General features: G+C 45.6%; 1 protein-coding gene across 2 annotated transcripts in view; it reads right to left on the reverse strand.

The window, feature by feature from the left end:
- The window catches only part of KANSL3 (KAT8 regulatory NSL complex subunit 3), an 81,384-nt gene that overhangs the window by 19,667 nt on the left and 45,208 nt on the right, over positions 1–16,509 (reverse strand). For both annotated transcript variants that reach the window (XM_088443275.1, XM_088443276.1), the window contains exon 18: positions 411–559. In XM_088443275.1, the coding sequence (XP_088299401.1) occupies positions 411–559 (149 nt within the window). The remainder of the gene's footprint in view (positions 1–410; positions 560–16,509) is intronic.

A 16,509-nucleotide genomic window follows, 5' to 3' on the forward strand; every position in this document is an offset into this window, starting at 1 on the left:
TCCTGGTCCCCCCCTAATTGTCTGAATCTAACAGCAGGCTTGCAGCCACCGTATACATGGTCTTCACAGAAAACAACATCACTTTGAAACAACAAAACATCCAGTGACCATCAACAAGCAAAACAAGAACAAAGAGCTTTGTTTCTGATATAACATGATATAAGCTGATACAGGGCGCTCTGATGCCATAAAGAAAGGTTATTTATCACACTAGTAAAAACAACTAGGTGAGAGAAGAATTTTGGAAACTACTGACACTGGATGATCCGACCCGATAACTGAAAATAAAAATCCACAGCAATAATTAAAATACCACTTATCTTTATACAGTACTCTGTAAATTTGTGGTCAACTATTTCCGCCCCGGCACCCCAGTAACATATATACCGTATAAAACCTGGTGGCAGTACCTGTCAATGTTCCAGCCTGTTGGCTTTGCATACCCGGGACAATACTGGACACAAGTCGACTCTGGATGGAGTGAAACGCGCTAGGTCCAGAGGTGCTGGGGATCAGAGCTGAAGGCGTCGAGCTGGATGGGACATTTTCAGAGACCAGTCTGAGGAAAGAGAGATACAATATAATTATACTAAGAAACAAAACACAACACTTAGTTTTGGCAGGACATATATACCATATGAGTCAGATGCACGTTTTCATCCTACATGCCTAAACCCATCATATATCGTGGCCATACACTATGAGATATGTCACAGTATATTGCCAAATAATATCTGCTTTCCTCTCTTATTTTTCGGACACGGACATGCACTATGTCATTATAGCTTCAATCCATCAATAATCAGTGGATCGGGCTGATAATAGCATAACGTATGCCTGGCATTAGTCTATGGACAGCATAAAAAGCAGCAAAGCACTGCGGATCTCTACAGTAAGGAGCTGACTTCACAGCTCAAACATGAGGAAATTACAGCTTAAGAAGTGTCAAATAAAAATACAAAATCCTGCTTTAAGCCAGAATCATCCATAAACAAATTTGGATTGAAAATGTTATGTCCCCATAAGTCATAGTACATGAATGAGTTTGTCATGGGGTAATAGCACGTGGGTCATGTAAGCAAAAATGCTAAGTTTTAGTCTTCAGAGCAATCTGTTTTGGGCTAAAATAGACCCGTCCTTAGAATAGATAAGACGTATCAGCATGGATAAACAGGCAGCAAAAACAATCTCCAGGTTACAAAATAAAATGAAATACACATCCTGGATAGAATACATTTACATAAACCCCGTGGAGGCAGCATGTGTGTGGGCTCATTCATGCGAATGCAGCCCACAAACACATTATATGATCAGGAGCTAGCGACATCAGTGAGGCCTGAGCGCTGTATTCCAGTGACATTCTTAGTAATATAATAGGCTAAATATTAGTTCTACTGAGAAAATAAAGGCCTCCGGCTGTGTGTAGGTGGCAGGTGCACTATAACACATGAGTCATACAAAGCAGTGCATTATTATCATCTATTCTGCTACAGCAGGATCTGTTTAGTCAGTTCCAGCAAGGAAGTTACATACAGCTGGTGCCTTCAGAAAAGTAGAAGCAAATTATATTAATTTTACAGTTCCATATGTTCTGTATACATATAAACCTCTACTTTAAAACAATGTGACATCAACAGCTTTCTGTCAACTCAAAGGGAACATACAGTTCTAGGGGCATATTTTTAAAAATATTTTTTGGGGGTATAACCACAAATGTAAGTATCCCTTGAATGTATCACATGTAATATCGGAGAGATTTGCTGTGGTTCCCCTGTTTCTGATGGCAACAGCAGCCCCCATAGGTTATTATAGTGTGAGATTTTAGAAAGCCCCAGAATGCAGCTTGGCCCCATTAGCTAACTCCATTGTAGCCTAAAGGCTACATATCTCATAATTTACCAGGAGGGGATTCATCCCTCCCCAGTAATAGCCACCCATACACGTGATGTCTGATGACCGCACATGCGCAGTAGGCTGTCCGAGGGCTCGTAGCATATAGTAAAGTGATCGCAACTTTACACATCGCAGAGACTAGCTCTAATTGGAGACCCTTTCCCGGGATGTGATTTTTAATACATCTAGGTCAGTACAGAATTAGTTATTGTTGCGAATAGCGGTGATAACAAATTCTAATTATTGGGTCGAAAACCCGATAATAAATGGGCCCCTTAAGACATCTCCTTAACAGCTAATATTCATATAAGGTGCTTAAATGCAACATATCAAAGATATTTGGGGCTACTATGCTGTAAGCATAGAACTTGACTTATCACATGTATTAGATACTGAGCTATGTGATCATATAAAGGTATAAAGCCCCCAGTCTTTAACTGTGAAGTGACTCCCACTATCTTTCCATTTCACAACAAATGATGTGTTATTTATTTACTTACAGATAACTTTATATAGTGCCAGCATATTCTGTTTTTCTTTATAATAAAACATATATATCTTTTGTTTAAACTATTTTAACAAACTGTTTTGGCATATCCGATTTTTACATGCAATTGTGTATTTTCAGTTCTAATGTAAGAGAGATGAACAGGGATGCACTGTATGAAGTTTACCAGTGACATTTCTTAGCATGGAAGGTGGATGTGGCTAAGGGAATGTAGCATTGCGCACAGGGTGGTTTTTGGCTGCAGTGAGATTGCAGATAAGGAAATAAATAAGTTGACAGCATTTTGTAAACAAATGTTATGAACAACTGAAATAGCATCTATTGTTATGTAAACAAATCTATCAGAAACTAAGGGGGCACATGTGAATGGTGTCATGATGTGATTGCGCAGGACACTGCTGCATTGGCCCTCCTCTGTGTCCTGTCACCGCCTCTGAGGAGCAGGGAGGGAGGAACAGGCGCTGCAGTGCGCATGGAAGCCAACCACCGCCGGGCACAGACAGTGACAGCAGCAACAAGTTCCACCACCACTGAAGTCAGTGACAGTGTGTTTTTACCTTATTTAATTTTGAGGGGGATGTGTGGGTTCTGTGTAGGAGGGATTGAGGCGGGTTGAATAGACCTCCAGAGATATCAGTGTAACAGACCCCAACATTTCTGTTGCTGGCCATGGTAGGCCCCTATGCGTTACTGTATTGAGTAGACCCCTATGATTCGTACTCAATACTGTAACGCTTGGTGAAGATAGGGACCATGTGGCCACACTACAACAACAACTGCTCAGCTGAAGACCCATTTCTTTAGGATCAGAAAGGACTGTTGCAAATACATCATAAAACCCCACATTACATCTAATAAGTGGACTTCTAGGATTTGCATAGAAAGAGAGGAAAATTATCATCTGATAACTATGCTATCCAAGGCCACTATTCGCAGGAAACAAGAATGATGAAGAGGGAAGCTAATATAATGCCACAACTTCTGAAAATCTACAGACGGAAGGGACAGTGTGGATGAAGAAGAAATCTTTCTGGGATACCGCCAACAACGGTTCATAATGGTCAGCTCAGAGAGATGAAACAAAGTCAAATGAAGGTCCAAATGCTGGACATGTTGACGGAAAGGATGGCAAATACGAGCTAAGCCTCACAAAACTGCTTTTTGGTGATGCAAGTCAGGGACTTCTGAAGGATTGACAGCCAAACCTTCAGAGAGAAGAGATGGCTGGACCACTGTCAATACAACCTTGTAGGCAAAAGTGTTTGATGAAAGTAGTAATCTATGCAGCACAGGTGCATGGAACACCACATTGCTTTGTGGCTTGCAACATCATCTGTAAGATTGTTTCTCTGCCAACCGCTTCACCTTTGAAAGGTGCCATCAAGAACCAGGCTATTAAGGGGAGGTCCAGTTCCCAAATGAGATCCTATGATAGAGGATCCAGTTGCAGGGGCAGTTGATGTGGATAATCCAAAATTATGGATGTGACCATGGATGAAGCTCTGTGTACCAATCCAGAGACAAAATAAACTTGCTGATCCTAGTGAGTTGGGTTTGTACCCTCCTTTTCCTACCCCTTTTACTCTCACTCTGCTTTAAGCAAGTACCGTATGCCGCTTACTATAGCTTCAATAAATGTCCGGGGCCTCAATACCCCCCAGCTCTATCGCTCGATTCAGGCGGACATTGTACTGCTTCAAGATACCCACTTTCGTGATCCTGGTCAACCCACCTTGCATTCTAAGTGCTTTCCCACTGTTTTATACTCTTCTAGTAAATCCAAACCTAATGGGGTTGCCATTATGATTCTCCAAAAAACTGCCATTCTCGCAACACTATGGGCCTGATTCAGAGCCGTTCGCTATTTGTGGTCGTTCGTTCAAAAACAAGGGGTGGCTATTCAAATGATCCGTTCGCAAATTGCAGTCTGTTCCCACCTCTAAGTCTGAACGAGCGAGCAAAACATACGCTCGTTTATTTGATAAAAACGCCCCCTGGCCGCACGCACCATACGTCATGTCCGCTATTTATTAGATTAATCGAGTACATCGTACAGCGTATGAACTGCTCGCTATTCTTGTGGTTGGTGTTTTCAACCGCTATTTTGCGAGCAGTTCTGAGTTAAAAAAAACCAAGTGACGTGGTCAATGACGCTGCTGTATTAATTATGCACTCCCTTAAAACGCCCGTTTTGACCTTTAAGCACGCCTGCGTTCGGATCTCCACTCCCCGTTTTCAAGCACCTTCCCCTGTTACCACCCACATACGCCTCATTCTGTCACTCAAAATAGCAGGCCCTCGCTATATTGCGTACCAACGATTTTCGGCCGCACTGACTGGTTCGCGCATGCGTACTAAAAACCGTACGCATGCGCAGATGTGCGAACATCGCTTGGAACGAGCGTACTGCCGCTAGCGAGTGGCTCTGAATGAGGGCCTATGTCCTTACGGATGCGGACGGTCGATTTATCATTGCGACTGGCAGACTGAGGCATCTGGACGTTACAATTACCAATGTCTATGTCCCCAACACGGGTCAACAGCACTTTTATAAATCTTTTTATTGACACACTTCATAAGAGACAAGTGGGTTACTTATTTCTCGGAGGGGACTTCAACTGTGTTCTTAACCAAGATTTAGATAAATCTGCCTCTCAGAATGAGTGGACCCTTAACCACATTCGTCAAAGAGGCCATTCTCTTGGTGTGCTCTCATTCCCTCTTCTAGGGATTACACTTTTTACTCTGCCCCCCATTGCTCTTATTCCAGGATTGACCTGGTCTTTTGCAGCCCATTAGTCTCTAAACACCTGCTCGACTCTGCCATCATTCACAACCCATGGTCTGTTCATTCCTTCCTTACCTCTACTTTTGACATTTTAGACGTGCCAACATCCCGGCCGACCTGTTGTCTCAACGAAACGCTTTTGAAGATTCCACAATTTCAGTCTAAGATCAGTGAGGTCCTGGAGGATTACTTTTCCCTTAATGCTCCTGCTGTTGGACGTACCCCTCTTGTAAGGGAAACTCACATATCTGTTCTTCGTGGCCACATTATTAGCTATACCTCATACAGGAACAGGGAACAAAAACAACTCCTATAATCCCTCACAGAGCAGGTTTTCCATCAGTCTCTTCACAAAAGTACTCCCACAGAGGCAATCTATAAACAGTGGACTCCAGCAAGGACGGCCCGCAATACGAATCGGTATGTAATCCCGACAGTCGGGATCCAGGTGGTCAGAATCCTGACGCCTGGATCCTGACAGGGTTAACATACCAACACTAAGTGGTCGGTATGCTAACCCGACCCCTCTCCCTACCCTCCCTCCCTGGTGCCTGAACCTAACCTCCCACCCTATTGCCTAAACCTAACCTCCCCCTTCCTGTGCCCTAAAGCAAAGCCTCCCCCCTTAGTGCCTAACCCTTCCCCTAACCCATAAACCTAACCCTCCCCCCAATCCCGTTACTTACCTTCGGCATTCCAGCGGTCGGGATGCCGGCGCCAGGATTCTGCCCGGTGTCAGTATTCTGGCCCCGGTATTGTAAGAGTCGGCATCCTGTCCGCCGGGATGCCAAACGCATACCCTCAATACGGAAGTAAAACTCTTTGCAAAAGTCCTTGCGACTAAACCCAATCCTCCCCACGCTCATCCATCCGGATCAGGTGGGTTTTGTTCCAGCTCGTCAAGCATTTGACAAGACAAGGTGAACAGTGAACTTGATCCACCTCTCTAATACTCTTAAATTCCCCTCCCTTCTCTTGGCTCTAGATGCAGAAAATGCCTTTGACAGGCTCTCTTGGCCCTTTCTGATGCATACCCTACTCAGGTTTAGCTTCAGAGGAAAATTCCTAGGCTATTGAAGCCCTTTACCATAACCCTTCCACCTCAGTTTTAGCAGGCATAACCTCTCAAACTCTTTCAGCATTTCAAATGGTACCAGGCAGGGCTGCCCATTGTCACAGCTTATTTTTGCCCTAGTTGTAGAGCCTCTTGCTACCCGGAGCTGATCCAACCCAGACATTTCGGGCATCCCTGTCGGGAACTCTCAATGTAAACTTTCACTCTACGTGACGATGTCCTCCTTGCTTTTATTAAGCCTATGATATCCCGCCCTAACCTCTTCCAGGAACTTTTCTCTTTATGGGCGCTTGTAGGGGTATAAAGTAATTCACGATAAATCAGAAGCTTTGCATCTGCATATATCAAGACCGACTCTGGACCTTCTCCAACTCAACTTCGCCTTTACTTGGCGACAGGACTCTAGGTGTCTACTTAAAGTCTTATGAACACTTATACAAGGCTAATTACCCTCCCCTCTTTCGGGCCACTGAACAGGACATCTCTCGCTGGAAAAAATATTTTATATCATGGATAGGTCGCATAAATGCAATAAAAAAGTTATGTATTCCCAAAATTATTGTATCTCTTCCAGACCCACCATATAGCGGTCCCTGCCCGTGTTCTCGCTTCCTTACAAACCTTATATTGTAAGTTCCCCTGGAACAAAAGGAAACCCCGCCTTCGTAGAGATGTTCTATTCAAGTGTCCGCATCTGTGGGGGTCTGGGTCTCACACAGCTCTCTAAATATTATTAGGCTTTTAGACTTAGCCAATTAGTTGCCTGGCATCCCCCGAGAGATAGTAAACGATGGGTTGACTTAGAATCCGACCTGGATGAAGTTAACTCTGTCTCCCACCTTCCCTGGCGTCTTCGTCAATACAGACCTTCCTCTGCCCTGTCAATTCCCACGGTCACTCTCACATATTCAGTCTGGGAGTCTCTCGTCCCCAAGCTCTCTTTGTACACCTATCCCTAACCTCAAACCCCCCTGTGGTACCATCCCTTCAATCGTCCTGTATGGCTTCTACTTGGACTGCAGCTGGTATCACCCATTTCCGATATATTGGGTGACTTTGCCACACAATCCTTTGCAGACCTTCAGGAGAAGCATCTACTCCCTCACTCTATTTTTTATCAATACCTTCAAATTTGTAGTTTCGTCACCTCATCTCTGGTTTCCTCCACAATCCCACAGCGCTGGAACGACTATGCATCTATCGAACCATGGATAGAGGTATTATCTCCCAACTGTATCACTCTGTTTTAACCCCGGGCACCTCTGGGCGATGACACTTGGGAAGCTATACGCTTAAACATTTCCAAATGCCCCATAAGTGTCTCTATTAAGGAGAACTCTTACAAAGTGTACACTCAGTGGTACTTATTCCCAACCCGCCTACACTAGATGTACACCTCTGCCTCAAATCTGTGTTGCCTGCTTTGCGGCCAGGTCTTTTATTCATATTTGGTGGACCTGCCCACGTATGACCCCCATTCTGGTCAACGGTCCAATCACTCCTTATGTCTGTAATCCCTGCCTGCCCTCTTCTCACTTCTGGCCTCAATGCTTCTGTGTGCCCCAGTCTGCCAGCAACCCAAACACTCTAAGTTGACTCTTCACATAATGTCTGCTGCCAAACTCCAGATTGCTAGATCTTGGAAACAGTCCACTCCCCCATCAAGAACTATTAAATCGCATCTGGTTTGTATCCAAAATGGATTATATTATCAGCCTCCAGCATAACACCGTGGATAAGTTCCATGAGATGTGGGTGCCTTGGTATAGATTGCATAATGCAACCCTCCCTGACCTTGCTTGAACTATTCATCCGTCTGCTCTACTTTCTGCTGTATTTCCTCTCTTCTTCCTCAAACCGCTTCCCTACCCTTAACCTCTCATTCGGCCCTAGCCTTGCACACTTAAAAGTATCCCCCACTCGCGAGATTTATAATTCCAGTTTAAATTTTCACTCTAGGGGCCTGATTCAGACCCACTCGCGAGCGGCTGTCCGCTCGCAAGTGGGTCGATGTTATGCACTGAGCATGCGCACGACGGAGGGAGCTCCGTCGTGCGCATGCGCCAGACGCGACGAGCGAAGGAAAGTCCTTCGCTCGTTGTGTCCGATCAAAGGGGGCGTGCTGTCAATGTTGATTGACAGCACGCCCCCTTTGGTGGGCGTGCCAGGGGCGTGCCTCCCTGACGGGGGCGTTCCCACGGGAACGCCTCCCGTCAGAAGCCGGCCCACTGACATCACTAGTGATGTCAGTGGGAGTGATTTTGGCTCTGATAGAGCCAAAATCACTCCGGAGCTTGCGGTTGAAAACCTCAACCGCAGGCTCCGGCTCGCAATTTCGATGGTCGCGATGGTCTCGACCATCGCGGCCATCACAAAGCACGCTCGTATAGCCTGTGGGTGGTGACCCACAGCTATACGAGCGTCCTGGAGGACGCTCCATGAAAATGGAGCCCGGCCCTCATTCAGAGCGTGCGCTCTGCTCAGAGCGTACGGCTCTGAATGAGGGCCTAGATCTCTATATATACCTTCATGCTCTTTTATTCTTTAAAAATATATATATTTTTTTGTCCCTTTTAGGGATAGCTATGGCCATACCAGACTCTTAATTTTTTATTTTCCTGTCCAGTCTCCAGCTTTATACCCCTCCCTTTATACCCCTCCCCCAGTCTCCTACAACCCTCTATAAGTAATAATAAAATCTATGGAATTGTGCCTTCACAGTGGGTATGTGTGATCTTTCTGGCTCTTCCCCTACAATCTCTTGGTTCTCATTAGTTAAAGATCACTCCTCTGTCGTTTATGCCTTCATTTGTCAATGTTTCAATTGTCAAGATCATTATACTATGTACTCTATTCTACCTTTGAATCCATTTGTTTATTATTTTTTGTATTATAATTCTTTATCTTCAATAAAATAATTTCAATTAAAAAAAAAAAAAAACAGACATAAACAGGTCTAGCGCTATCCAATAGGGTACAGCAAGACAATACAGTCCACCTTGTCACCTTGAAAAAGAGTTCAAGAGTTGAAACGCGTTGGTGGGCAGTGGGAGAGAGACAGTGGACTTTGCCACAGCCTGTGGAAGGATCCATCTTACAAGCATCGCCACTACAGGTTTATTCCTGGGAAAACCTGGTTTACTTAACACGTTCTATTTGGTGTTCTGTATATACCTTCATATCTGGTATGCCAGCTGCCACTGGTGGTGGACATATTGTGCTTATTTTATTTAGCAATCAAAATGGTACTTCACTATATTTGGTCTTTTTCCTCCCTTTATTGTCTACTTATGCCTGCATTCTGAATACATTGGAAGTGTATGAAGACCCAGAAGTCACGACCCCCTATTTGGATGAAGAAGTGCTGAATATATCTTTGAGTCAATATAAGAAAAGGAACATGGAAAAATTATATGGATAATGAAGAGAACCTGGTTATAGAGACAAGGACTGTATTGTCTTGATGTACTCTAGTGGATAGCGCTAGATGTATAGTTGTTTGCAACGATTATTCAGTTGGTTCTTCAGCTTGCCATTTTTCTAAAAGACCGATAAAGTGACTTCAGTCCTCTCTGCTAAAGTGGTGGGAACACTCGTAAAGGACTATGTGAAATGCCATGTCCCATCACTCCCTAACATCATCATCCCCAGAAGCTAGAGTACCTGGTGATCATCTCAAAGATCAAAATTTAGTTAGATAAGCGAGGAGAAAGCAACCACCATTAAAGGGGAAACCCAAAGAGTTTGCAATAGGTGGGACAAAGACAACATCCCAAAATCACTCTCCAGAGGGCACAGATGGAATTACCTAAATGTAAAGTCTCCATTGGTCACCTTCATGGGGCTGATACGTTTCAATACCAATGCAGTGATATCACCAGAGCATGTTTGTATCTGAGCAGTGTCCAATTGAGAGTCCCAGGAATAAAATATTTCTAGCAGGTATCAGACATAACTTTGTAATGTCGAATAATATCCTTGATTATTTTTTTTGCAGTATGAATTAGTTATCTGCTAGGACAGGAAGCTACCTTGCCAGATGACTTGATAAAAAAGAAAATGGTTATAGGTGGGAGGAGGACTTTTTCATCCCAGAGGCCTGGAAATGACCATCTCCAAATGAGAGAGTTCAAATTAAACCAGAGGGAGATCAAAGATTTCTTGTATTTTAGATCAGCTGCCACCAGGTACTCAACAACAGTGCCACCGTGTGGCCACTTTGTCGGCTGAGTCCATGGCTAGGAATGTTTCAGTATCAAGGGTTGTATTGCTCAAATAAAATTAAGTCTACTCAATTTGGCCAGCTAGCTGCAGCAGGGAAATCAGTGGTATTATTTAACTAACAAAATGCATACAAAAATTAAATAGGTTAACTGGCCACCATACCATGGGGTAAATGTAATAGGCTGCGGCTTTGACACATCGGCGAGTCCTGTGCAAGACTGCCCAATATTTTACAGTAGCAGTCTTTCAGTAGGCAAAACCAGGTTGACTTTGCCTATTAAAGGACTGCTCATGTAAAACATTGGGCAGTCTTGCACGCGACTCGCAGATGTCTATAATCCGCAGCCTATTACATTAACCCCTATGTCTTTAGACACTTCTAAACAATTCAGTTTAGACCCATATGACAAACATAATATTGCAGAGCCGTCCATGCTCAGAGAATGAATGCCCACTCTTGTATTTTGGAAAAGAGCCACAAAGTCCTGATTTAAGTAAAGATCCATGACCAATTTAAGTACAAGAAATTAAACAATTCTTAGGGGCCCTTTGGACCACAAACAGTCGCTTAGCTGAACATATGACCAACACAAACAGAACCTTCCAGGATAGCCACTTGGAGTTCATTGGGTGAATTAGCTCAAATGAGGTATTCTAAAGAATGCATACGATTATGTTAAAGAAGTGATAAATCATGTTCAGTCTTAAAGAATATTCCTCAGCCATCCAATATGGGGGACACTGCAAACTATGGGTTAGAGGGGCTACCACAGTAGTAGGCATTAACTGGTTAACTAAAAGTAATTCTGCTCACCAAATCACCTACATCGCTCAGTGTGTATGGGCAATTGTGCGCTCCCGCGGTTACTAGGTTTGATGTGCTGCACATGAAACCTAGCGATATCGCTAGCGACCTGTTAATGAAGGATGGAACAGTGATTGTTCCATCGTTCGTTAACTCGTTCAAGTGTGGTCGGGTCCTATATCAGAACGAATGCTCAATGCTCCAGTGTGTACCCGGCTTAACTCGTCTTACTTCCACTAGACCCCTTTTATTTCTAGTGCTTTGGAGTAAGTCACGTTTCCTAGGTAGTTAGTTTCTTTGTTTTTGTCTTTACCGCCTCAGTCCCTGTTTACAGAGCTCGAGTGGGACCTTAGTCAGTTTGTGCAGCCGAGAGAGGCACATGGTAGCACTGGTTCCACTCTACTCCCGGCTCAGAAGGGGTCACTATTCATAGTGTCCGGGACCTCCGTCAGCACGGCCGCATCGCAGAACGCTCTGGGCTGAGAAACAGATGTCCCGTTACACCGCGCCTCTCAGTGCGGACCCTGTGACCAGGTAGACTGGCCAATTTATGCGGCTACAATGGCAGCCTCCCTCATATTACCGGAGGCAGACTGGGAAGGAGAGGGCTGTAATTCCTTTTCCTCCCAGGAATGAAATGCTGAGGCACCACATCTCTACAGAGGAACAACACAGAACACTGCCTGGTATCTCAGTGGTTTGCTATAGACGATATAGTTCAGTGCTCTTTAGACACTCTAGCTAGCTTCTGGGCTCAGGGGCTTAACCTTTTATTATAGCGAACTGTAGGCTGCATCAACGACTTGTTTTACAGGGTGTGGCTATATTAGTTGTCCTGCACGGTCTGTTCTAGGCAGGATTGTTCATATAATCACTTTATTTTATGGCATTTAATTATTGATATATTCCTTAACTATTTACTTAGGGACTTACCGCAGGATTATTACTGTGCCACTGCCCTGTAATATATGTTTATAGATATATTCTGTAGATTTCTGTGAGCTCTATCCTCCATATGTTTTTCCTGCACGATTTCCTAAGGGCCTTTAGGCAGGAATATTACTATGCAAATTTACATCCTATCATTTTTGTGTCTGACACTCAGTCACAACATGGCAGGAAAGAGAGAGAAACCTTCCAAAAGCAAAGCAGGGGTGTTCCTCAGTGTTGTTTTACACATGTTCCAAATGCAGAACAAAATTATCAAGAGGTTGCACAGAACCAGGTGCCCTTTGCACGATATGCGACACTGAGCCCCTGGATTAGCCGTCCAGGGGGACGATGGACGAGTCAGTGATTCCGGAATGGACTAAAGGCTTGATTCAGACCCGTTCGCGAGCGCTCGCAAGCAGGTCGATGTTGGCCAAGTGCGCATGTGCGAGACCCGCATAGCGACGGGCAAGCCGTCGCTATAGGTCCCGCTACAAAGGGGGCGTGCTGTTGATGTTGAGTGACAGCACGTCCCCTTTGGTGGGCATGCCGGGGGTGTGGCTGCCCAGATGGAGGCGTTCCCATGGGAACGCCTACCGTCTGGGGCCGGCCCCACTGACAACACAAATGATGTCAATGGGAGTGCTTTTAGCTCTGATAGAGCCAAAAGCACTCCAGGGCTTGCGGCAACGAGACCCTACCACAAGGGTCTTGTCGCAAGCCCGACAGTCGCGATGGTCTTGACCATCGCAACCATCTTTTTGGCCGCTCGCTAAAGCTGTGGGTAGGCACCCACAGCTATGCGAGCGGCCAGGAGGCCGCTCTAAAAAAAGAGAGGGAGGGCACTGATTCAGAGCGAGCACTCTGAAAGAACGTCCGGCTCTGAATCAGGGCCTAAGTCCATAGCACAGGTCATTGCGGACCTCAAGTGGCGAGTGGAGTGACTTTTCCCTCCCCAGTGCCCAACCTGATCCAATTTTCCCTATGATCCTTCAGGAAAACCCCTATGGGTCGGTAACATTGAAAGGTGCATTTCACCTTTAAAGGATTTAATGTATGCAGTCCTCCAGACCCTAAATATTCAGGAGACAGATGTTTGAGGCAGGTTCTTCTTCCTTCTTTGAAAGTAAGAATAAGCAGGTGGTAACCTTTCCAGCATTTTCACATTTTTTCTGATGCTTTGAAAGAAGCTTGGCTTAAAGGTGCATAACCACTACACGAGTAATGAACGACTGTTCAATCGTTCATTATACTGTGCAGTGGATATTGGGCCTGATTCAGAGCAGCTTGCAAAAAGCGAACGCTCGTTCTGAATCAGGACGGCCGCTTTTTAAAAAAAAAAAAAACGGCCTCCTGGCCGCTCGCTTAGCTGTGGGTGACCACCCACAGCTTTTGCGAGCAGCCAGGTGATGGTCGCGACCATCGGGCTTGCGACGAGACCCTTGTGGTAGGGTCTCGTCTGCCGCAAGCCCCAGTGAGCTTCCGGCTCTAATAGAGCCGGAAGCTCACTACTGACATCACTGGTTCCTTCAGGAACGCCTCCGTTTGTTCGGCCACCCCCCTACAAAATGGGGCGAGCTGTCGATCAACATCGACAGCCGCCCCGTTTGTAGCGAGCCCCGGAGCAAGTGAATTTCTCACTCGCTACGGGGCTTGCGCATGCGCTTTGCACAACCATCGACCCACTTGCGAGTGGGTCTGAATGAGACCCATTGTGCCCACACTGAACGATAGGTCGTTCAGTACAGACAGCCTCCCTCATCCCCGAACATGCACAACCTGATGATATAGTCAGGTTGGGCAGTATGTTCAGGCGATGACAGCGGAAACGCGCATCGCTGGTCGTTGCCGGCATATTCACTGCACGATTAATGAACGATTGAATGATAACGATGTCATTATCGTTCAATCGTCCATTTATATCGTGTAGTGGATATGCGCCTTAAGTCTGATAAAAACTTTCAGGTTCTCCGGCGTTTTAAGTCTGCTTATCCCTTTGCAGATGACGATACCGCGGCTTGGGAAGTTTCACCTTGCATGGAAGCTCCCATTGCTAGGCTAGCCAAGGCCACTGCCATCCCTACGGCGCAGGCAGCAACCTTACAGGATCAGACTGAAATTAATGTTTTGCTTTTCTGGCGCCTCCCTTCAACCGATTTTAGCTATGGTCAACAAGGCCTTGGAGGCATGGACAGAGCAGTTGGTGTCTGTCTGCAAGCAAAAGGTGATGCCACAAAACTCTTTACTTTGCTGATCCATGAGGTTTCAGTCTATATTGGGGATATACTTAGCTGGATGCGGCCTCTCTACTGTAAAGTCACTGATCTCCGCTTCGGCAATATTGGCCAGAAGGTCTCTTTTGCTCCAGTTATGGGAAGCACACCCAGAGTCAAAACGTACTTTGATAGCTGTCCCATTTGTAGGGGGCCACGACTCTAAAGCCTAGAGCCCATAGATTTCAGCCCTTCTGGATGGTAAGGGAGGAGTCTCAGGCTTTAAATGTCAGTCTAGTTTTCCCTGCAGAGGACAATTCTGGGACCATGGCACAGGGGGTTCCCATCGACCCGGCTCTTAGACGACGGACAAACAGTTTGCGTAATGCTAAAGTCTGTTTCATCCAGTTGGACAATGCCACTGCTGTGGCTTACATAAATCGTCAGGGTGGAACGAGGAGTCGCCAGGCGATGGTGGAGACAGCGTATATCCTCTTTGCTCCTGCCATTTTGGTCAACTTCATTTCAGGTGTGGACAAATGAGAGGTGGATTTTCTTAGTTGCCACACTGTCCACCCTGGGGAATGGGATGTGCAGCAGGGTATCTTTCAGCTTATTTCGTATTGTTGGGGTACACGACAGACTTCGTAGCTTCCCGGCTTAACAAAAAGCTGCCCCTGTACAGAGCACGGTCGAGTGACTCTCAGGCAGTCTTCATGGATGCACTGACAGCGCCTTGGTCCTTCTGGTTGGGATACCTCTTTCCACCCCGTCCAAGCTGGCCAGGGTGATTCAGTGGATTCAGCGAAGGTCTGCCAATCATCCTCAATGTCCCAAGATTGTCCTGGTCGGATGTGGTAAGTACCCATCCAGAATATGCTGGCCGAGCCTCCTTGGCTACTTCCTCTGCGCAAGGATCTTCTGAGTCAAGGCCCTTGCCTGCACCCAGATTTGCATTGGCTGGTTTTGAAGGCATGGTTTTTCAGACCCAGATCCTGAGGGCTTACGGGTTTTCAAGACCAGTGGTTCAGACCATGCTTGAATGCAAAGCTGTCCAGTCTGGCGGCATTACATTGTATGGTGCGAGCAACGGGGTATCTCAGTGGGTATTTTTCATCTTTTGGTTTTGGAGGCTCTTGAAAAGGCCCTCTTTGAGACTCTCGAGTCAATGGAATTACGTTATCTTACATTGAATGTGGTTTTTCTCTTGGTCATTGCTTCCGCCTGACGGGTATTGGAATTGGCCATCTTTTCCTGTAAGTCCACCTTTATGATATTTCATTCAGACAGGATGGTCTGCCGTACCAAGCCATTTTTCCTACCTAAGGTGGTTTTGCAGTTCCATTTGAACCAAGACATTGTTCTTACGGCTTTTACGGGATCGTCCTAGTTTTCTGGCACGTCCAAATTACACAATTTGATTGTGTTGTGTGCCTTGAGATGACTGCTGCCATCTGCCAGGTGTATCTGTATTCCAATAAACCGGTCCCAGCCTCCCTCCGGGCTCATTTTACTCGTGTAGTCGGGGCAGCTTGGGCGGTCCGACGCGGTACCTTGGTAGAACAGCTGTGCAGGACGGTAACCTGGTCCTCTGTCCATACTTTTATGAAATTTTAGCAGTTCCATAATTTTGGTTTCTTTGTCACTAGCTTTGGGGTCAAGGTTTTATGTGTGGCTTTGCTGGACAGTGGTCCCCGTTAGGCTTGCTTTGTAAAGTCTCAGTCTGCAGTGTCCCCAGATTGAATGAGAACATTTTTGTACTCACAGTAAAATCCCTTCCTCGTAATTCAACTGAGTGACACTGAGTTCCCTGCCTGTCTTGTTATTGGTTTTGTTCTCGTATTGGCTTATCCTGTTTGGTAGGCTTGGTTTCTTTTCTTCCTCCTTGCGACTTTGTTAAGGTTCTGGGTTAGAGGGGGGTTAGTTACTTTTATTTAATCATTTAGTGCCTACTCCTGTGCCAGCTGCTCTAACCCACAGTCTGCAGTGTCCCCCAGATGGATACGAGGAACGGATTTTACGATGAATACAAAACTCCTATTTTTAAACTTGTGAAGCAGAGCACATTGGTTT

Source organism: Taudactylus pleione, unplaced genomic scaffold, assembly GCF_031769625.1.
Source record: "Taudactylus pleione unplaced genomic scaffold, aTauple2 ptg000329l, whole genome shotgun sequence".
NCBI classification, from domain to species: domain Eukaryota; kingdom Metazoa; phylum Chordata; class Amphibia; order Anura; family Myobatrachidae; genus Taudactylus; species Taudactylus pleione.